The sequence below is a fragment of the Oncorhynchus mykiss genome, chromosome 7, assembly GCF_013265735.2.
Source record: "Oncorhynchus mykiss isolate Arlee chromosome 7, USDA_OmykA_1.1, whole genome shotgun sequence".
Taxonomy (NCBI): Eukaryota; Metazoa; Chordata; class Actinopteri; order Salmoniformes; family Salmonidae; genus Oncorhynchus; species Oncorhynchus mykiss.
This window is the reverse complement of record NC_048571.1, coordinates 4,779,421-4,786,920: the sequence shown is the minus strand read 5'-3', so window position 1 is coordinate 4,786,920 and position 7,500 is coordinate 4,779,421. Positions and strand designations below refer to the sequence as shown.

General features: G+C 46.6%; 1 protein-coding gene across 1 annotated transcript in view; it reads left to right on the top strand.

Moving 5' to 3' along the window:
• The window catches only part of LOC110512788 (E3 ubiquitin-protein ligase HECW2), an 83,958-nt gene that overhangs the window by 67,855 nt on the left and 8,603 nt on the right, over positions 1-7,500 (top strand). The window contains exons 19-25 of the mRNA XM_036982120.1: positions 1-51; positions 291-374; positions 1,252-1,361; positions 1,667-1,787; positions 3,712-3,825; positions 4,167-4,319; positions 7,460-7,500. The exon at positions 1-51 is cut by the window's left edge and continues 46 nt beyond it; the exon at positions 7,460-7,500 is cut by the window's right edge and continues 58 nt beyond it. Of these exons, the coding sequence (XP_036838015.1) occupies positions 1-51; positions 291-374; positions 1,252-1,361; positions 1,667-1,787; positions 3,712-3,825; positions 4,167-4,319; positions 7,460-7,500 (674 nt within the window). The remainder of the gene's footprint in view (positions 52-290; positions 375-1,251; positions 1,362-1,666; positions 1,788-3,711; positions 3,826-4,166; positions 4,320-7,459) is intronic.

The following is a 7,500-nucleotide window of genomic DNA, read 5'->3' as shown; positions in this document are numbered from 1 at the left end:
TGAGATCCTGCAGGAGAGACAGACAGAGTTTATCAGGAACCACTGGCTCAGGTCAGCAGCCTCTTCCTCCCCCTCCCTCCCTCCCTCCTACCCCCCCCCCCCTCCCTCCTCCCTCCCCCTCCCTCCTTCCTCCCCCTCCCTCCCTCCTACCTCCCCCTCCCTCCTTCCTCCTCCTCACTTCACTCAGAACAGTACCTCAAACCCTCACTACTAAATTCACTACTGTTGTCAACTCACTCACTATACCTCCAAGGAGTGGTTAAGGATCATTCTGTTGTTCTCCACCACAGGGAGAAGGTGCAGTTGATCCGTAATGAAGGGGCCTCTGGTCTGGCCAGGCTGTCTGGTGATGCAGACCTGGTCATCCTCCTCAGGTGAGCTACTGTCATACCTGTACCTGCCTCATACCTGTACCTGCCTCATACCTGCCTCATACCTGAACCTGCCTCATACCTGTACCTACATCATACCTGCCTCATACCTGCCTCATACCTGTACCTGCCTCATACCTGCCTCATACGTGTACCTGCCTCATACCTGCCTCATACCTGTACCTGCCTCATATCTGTACCTGCCTCATACCTGCCTCATACGTGTACCTGCCTCATACCTGCTCATACCTGTACCTGCATCATACCTGTACCTGCCTCATACCTGTTCCTGCCTCATACCTGTACCTGCCTCATACCTGCCTCATACCTGCTCATACCTGTACCTGCCTCATACCTGTACCTGCCTCATACCTGCCTCATACCTGTACCTACCTCATACCTGCCTCATACCTGTACCTGCCTCATACCTGTACCTGCCTCATACCTGTACCTGCCTCATACCTGCCTTATTCAGATGTAGGACCTTCATTTCAGCTAGTTTGCTACAGAAGGAAAATAATCCTGCAGCAACAGGAGATAATGGATAATAATGAATGGAAATGTGTCCAGGGGAATGTGACATTTCTAAGTGGAAATCACAAACTTCAGAAGCCTCAAACACACGACACGTTTTACATTTTCTGCACTGCAGGAAAGTTCTCCTGCAACAGGGTGATCAAATGAAGATCCTACATCTGTACCTGCCTCTCACGACTATCAGTGTATGAGAAGCTTTGTGCTTGAGACCTGATGACTTGTGTTAGCTCCCCGAGCCAGGCTTTAGTTCAAACCTAGGCTTTAGTTCAAACCCAGTTTTGTTACTTTGGGTCTCTGTAGCTCTCAGTGACATTGTCTCCTCTCTCTTGGTTCTCTCTGGCAGCCTGTTTGAGGAGGAAGTGATGTCATATGTTCCGCCTCACGCCTTACTGCACCCCAGCTACTGCCAGTCCCCACGAAGCTCCCCCGTGTCCTCCCCACAGAACTCACCTGGTGAGAAGGCTTCTCTACACCTCTCTCTGTTACCATTCTGTCTTTCTCTATTTCTCTCTCTTTTTCTCACACAGACATACACACACACACACACTCACACACTCACACAGGTATAGAGGGAGCTCTTTTCTTGTCTCCTCCTCCATCTCTAACTCTGTCTCTGGGTGGTTCTGTCTCTCTCTCTCTCTCTCTCTCTGTCTCTCTGTCTCTGTCTCTGTCTGTTTCTCTCTCTCTCTCTCTCTCTCTCTATGTTTGTAGGGAGCACACACTCATCCCTCGTTCTCTGTCAAATTGTATTCCCCCAGGAACACAGCGAGCTAATGCCCGTGCCCCTGCCCCCTACAAGCGAGACTTTGAAGCCAAACTGCGAAACTTCTACCGCAAACTGGAGACCAAGGGCTACGGCCAGGGCCCAGGGAAGTTAAAGTATGTAGACCAAGGGCTACGGCCAAGGCCCAGGGAAGTTACAGTATGTAGACCAAGGGCTATGGCCAGGGCCCAGGGAAGTTAAAGTATGTAGACCAAGGGCTACGGCCAGGGCCCAGGGAAGTTACAGTATGTAGACCAAGGGCTACGGCCAGGGTCCAGGGAAGTTAAAGTATGTAGACCAAGGGCTACGGCCAGGGCCCAGGGAAGTTGCAGTATGTAGACCAAGGGCTACGGCCAGGGCCCAGGGAAGTTACAGTATGTAGACCAAGGGCTACGGCCAGGGCCCAGGGAAGTTAAAGTATGTAGACCAAGGGCTACGGCCAGGGCCCAGGGAAGTTACAGTATGTAGACCAAGGGCTACGGCCAGGGCCCAGGGAAGTTACAGTATGTAGACCAAGGGCTACGGCCAGGGCCCAGGGAAGTTACAGTATGTAGACCAAGGGCTACGGCCAGGGCCCAGGGAAGTTACAGTATGTAGACCAAGGGCTACGGCCAAGGCCCAGGGAAGTTAAAGTATGTAGACCAAGGGCTACGGCCAGGGCCCAGGGAAGTTACAGTATGTAGACCAAGGGCTACGGCCAAGGCCCAGGGAAGTTACAGTATGTAGACCAAGGGCTACGGCCAGGGCCCAGGGAAGTTAAAGTATGTAGACCAAGGGCTACGGCCAGGGCCCAGGGATGTTACAGTATGTAGACCAAGGGCTACGGCCAGGGCCCAGGGAAGTTACAGTATGTAGACCAAGGGCTACGGCCAGGGCCCAGGGAAGTTACAGTATGTAGACCAAGGGCTACGGCCAGGGCCCAGGGAAGTTAAAGTATGTAGACCAAGGGCTACGGCCAGGGCCCAGGGAAGTTACAGTATGTAGACCAAGGGCTACGGCCAGGGCCCAGGGAAGTTACAGTATGTAGACCAAGGGCTACGGCCAGGGCCCAGGGAAGTTAAAGTATGTAGACCAAGGGCTACGGCCAGGGCCCAGGGAAGTTAAAGTATGTAGACCAAGGGCTACGGCCAGGGCCCAGGGAAGTTAAAGTATGTAGACCAAGGGCTACGGCCAGGGCCCAGGGAAGTTAAAGTATGTAGTGGGGAGGGTGTTTGTCATCAATATAATACTGTAACATGTTTTAATATTCATGGATGAATACTGTAATATAGATTCATATTCATGTGTGAATACTGTAATATAGATTCATATTCATGTGTGACTACTGTAATATAGATTCATATTCATGTGTGAATACTGTAATATAGATTCATATTCATGTGTGAATACTGTAATATAGATTCATATTCATGTGTGAATACTGTAATATAGATTCATATTCATGTGTGAATACTGTAATATAGATTCATATTCATGTGTGAATACTGTAATATAGATTCATATTCATGTGTGAATACTGTAATATAGATTCATATTCATGTGTGAATACTGTAATATAGATTCATATTCATGTGTGAATACTGTAATATAGATTCATATTCATGTGTGAATACTGTAATATAGATTCATATTCATGTGTGAATACTGTAATATAGATTCATATTCATGTGTGAATACTGTAATATAGATTCATATTCATGTGTGAATACTGTAATATAGATTCATATTCATGTGTGAATACTGTAATATAGATGCATATTAATGTGTGAATACTGTAATATAGATTCATATTCATGTGTGAATACTGTAATATAGATTTATATTCATGGATGAATACTGTAATATAGATTCATATTCATGCATGAATACTGTAATATGAAAGAATGAATACGTTATTGATCTAGCTAAATGCTTTGGTGCTCCGGCCAAAGAAATAGAATCTCATTCTAGTTCTGTGGTCCACCCACATACCCTCCATCCACGCCCTCCTGCCCTTACCAGTTCCCCCCTGTGTGTGTCTCTTCCTCCCCCAACCCCCAGGTTGATCATCCGTAGAGATCATCTCCTGGAGGATGCCTTCAACCAGGTCATGTGTTACTCCCGGAAAGACCTGCAGAGGAGCAAGCTCTATGTCAGCTTCCTGGGAGAGGAGGGGTGAGTCAGACAGACTGCCTGTCCTCTACTCTTCCAGAAGCCGGGGAGGGGGGGGGGGGGATGATCCTGGGTTCAATCAGGTCATGTGTTACTCCCGGAAAGACTTGCAGAGGAGCAAGCTCTATGTCAGCTTCCTGGGAGAGGAGGGGTGAGTCAGACAGACTGCCTGTCCTCTACTCTTCCAGAAGCCGGGGGGGGGTGATCCTGGGTTCAATAGAATGAAACATTTGAGGAATATTTCAGTTAGAAATGCACTTTGTCTGCTCTATGATGTTATATTTCTATCTACGTCGTTCCTTTGCGTTTCTGTGTGATAATGTATCTCCCTGGATGTGTTGCAGGTTGGACTACAGCGGCCCGTCCAGAGAGTTTTTCTTCCTGGTGTCCAGAGAGCTGTTCAACCCGTATTACGGCCTGTTTGAGTACTCCGCCAACGACACCTACACCGTTCAGATCAGCCCCATGTCTGCCTTCGTAGACAACCATCACGAGTGGTGAGTGAACTGAAGACGGGGAGGGGTTGGGGTCGGAGTGGTCTGTGGTCTGTTGGCTGATAAGCAGGGTTGGGGTCGGAGTGGTCTGTGGTCTGTTGGCTGATAAGCAGGGTTGGGGTCGGAGTGGTCTGTGGTCTGTTGGCTGATAAGCAGGGTTGGGGTCGGATTGGTCTGTGGTCTGTTGGCTGATAAGCAGGGTTGGGGTCGGAGTGGTCTGTGGTCTGTTGGCTGATAAGCAGGGTTGGGGTCGGAGTGGTCTGTGGTCTGTTGGCTGATAAGCAGGGTTTGGGGTCGGAGTGGTCTGTGGTCTGTTGGCTGATAAGCAGGGTTGGGGTCGGAGTGGTCTGTGGTCTGTTGGCTGATAAGCAGGGTTGGGGTCAGAGTGGTCTGTTGGCTGATAAGCAGGGTTGGGGTCGGAGGGGTCTGTGGTCTGTTGGCTGATAAGCAGGGTTGGGGTCGGAGTGGTCTGTGGTCTGTTGGCTGATGAGCAGGGTTGGGGTCGGAGTGGTCTGTTGGCTGATAAGCAGGGTTGGGGTCGGAGTGGTCTGTGGTCTGTTGGCTGATGAGCAGGGTTGGGGTCAATTTTGGAAACAAACTGAAATTCCTATTCAGTAATTGAAAAAATGTAATCTATTTTTAATTACTTTCAAGAAGCTTTTTGTGTCAAAAGTTTTTCCATTTTAGAATTTTAACTAATTCATTTCCTGAATTGAGTGACTTCAATTTGACTGGAGCCCAGCCCTGGTGATTAATGGACATGTACTGAAGGGACGAGCCAAAACATCTGTTGTCTATACTGGGACCTGGGTGATAACATGTTGTCTATACTGGGACCTGGGTAATACCATCTGTTGTCTATACTGGGACCTGGGTGATAACATGTTGTCTATACTAGGACCTGGGTGATAACATGTTGTCTATACTGGGACCTGGGTGATAACATGTTGTCTATACTGGGACCTGGGTGATAACATGTTGTCTATACTAGGACCTGGGTAATACCATCTGTTGTCTATACTAGGACCTTGGTAATAACATGTTGTCTATACTGGGACCTGGGTAATACCATCTGTTGTCTATACTAGGACCTGGGTAATAACATGTTGTCTATACTGGGACCTGGGTAATAACATGTTGTCTATACTAGGACCTGGGTAATACCATCTGTTGTCTATACTAGGACCTGGGTAATACCATATGTTGTCTATACTAGGACCTGGGTAATAACATGTTGTCTATACTGGGACCTGGGTAATACCATCTGTTGTCTATACTAGGACCTGGGTAATAACATGTTGTCTATACTGGGACCTGGGTAATACCATCTGTTGTCTATACTAGGACCTGGGTAATAACATGTTGTCTATACTGGGACCTGGGTAATACCATCTGTTGTCTATACTAGGACCTGGGTAATAACATGTTGTGTATACTAGGACCTGGGTAATAACATGTTGTGTATACTAGGACCTGGGTAATAACATGTTGTGTATACTAGGACCTGGGTAATAACATGTTGTCTATACTAGGACCTGGGTAATAACATGTTGTCTATACTAGGACCTGGGTAATAACATGTTGTCTATACTGGGACCTGGGTAATACCATCTGTTGTCTATACTAGGACCTGGGTAATACCATCTGTTGTCTATACTAGGACCTGGGTAATACCATCTGTCGTGTATACTAGGACCTGGGTAATACCATCTGTTGTCTATACTAGGACCTGGGTAATACCATCTGTTGTCTATACTAGGACCTGGGTAATAACATGTTGTCTATACTAGGACCTGGGTAATACCATCTGTTGTGTATACTAGGACCTGGGTAATAGCATGTTGTGTATACTAGGACCTGGGTAATACCATCTGTTGTCTATACTAGGACCTGGGTAATAACATGTTGTCTATACTAGGACCTGGGTAATAACATGTTGTCTATACTAGGACCTGGGTAATAACATCTGTTGTCTATACTAGGACCTGGGTAATAACATGTTGTCTATACTGGGACCTGTGTAATACCATCTGTTGTCTATACTAGGACCTGTGTAATACCATCTGTTGTCTATACTGGGACCTGGGTAATAACATGTTGTCTATACTAGGACCTGGGTAATAACATCTGTTGTCTATACTAGGACCTGGGTAATAACATGTTGTCTATACTAGGACCTGGATAACACCATCTGTTGTGTATACTAGGACCTGGGTAATACCATCTGTTGTCTATACTGGGACCTGGGTAATAACATGTTGTCTATACTAGGACCTGGGTAATACCATGTTGTCTATACTAGGACCTGGGTAATACCATCTGTTGTCTATACTGGGACCTGGTAATAACATGTCTATACTAGGACCTGGGTAATAACATGTTGTCTATACTAGGACCTGGGTAATAACATGTTGTCTATACTGGGTAATAACATGTTGTCTATACTGGGACCTGGGTAATAACATGTTGTCTATACTGGGTAATAACATGTTGTCTATACTAGGACCTGGGTAATACCATCTGTTGTCTATACTAGGACCTGGGTAAGAACATGTTGTCTATACTGGGACCTGGTAATACCATCTGTTGTCTATACTAGGACCTGGGTAATAACATGTTGTCTATACTGGGACCTGGGTAATACCATCTGTTGTCTATACTAGGACCTGGGTAATACCATCTGTTGTCTATACTAGGACCTGGGTAATAACATGTTGTCTATACTAGGACCTGGGTAATACCATCTGTTGTCTATACTAGGACCTGGGTAATAACATGTTGTCTATACTAGGACCTGGGTAATACCATCTGTTGTCTATACTAGGACCTGGGTAATACCATCTGTTGTCTATACTAGGACCTGGGTAATACCATGTTGTCTATACTAGGACCTGGGTAATAACATGTTGTCTATACTAGGACCTGGGTAATACCATGTTGTCTATACTAGGACCTGGGTAACACCATCTATTGTGTATACTAGGACCTGGGTAATACCATCTGTTGTCTATACTAGGACCTGGGTAATAACATCTGTTGTCTATACTAGGACCTGGGTAATACCATCTGTTGTCTATAATGGGACCTGGGTAATAATATTTGTAATCTAAGTATCTTCTCTCTCTCTCTCCTTTCCTGTACAGGTTCCGTTTCAGCGGGCGTATCCTGGGCCTGGCTCTGATCC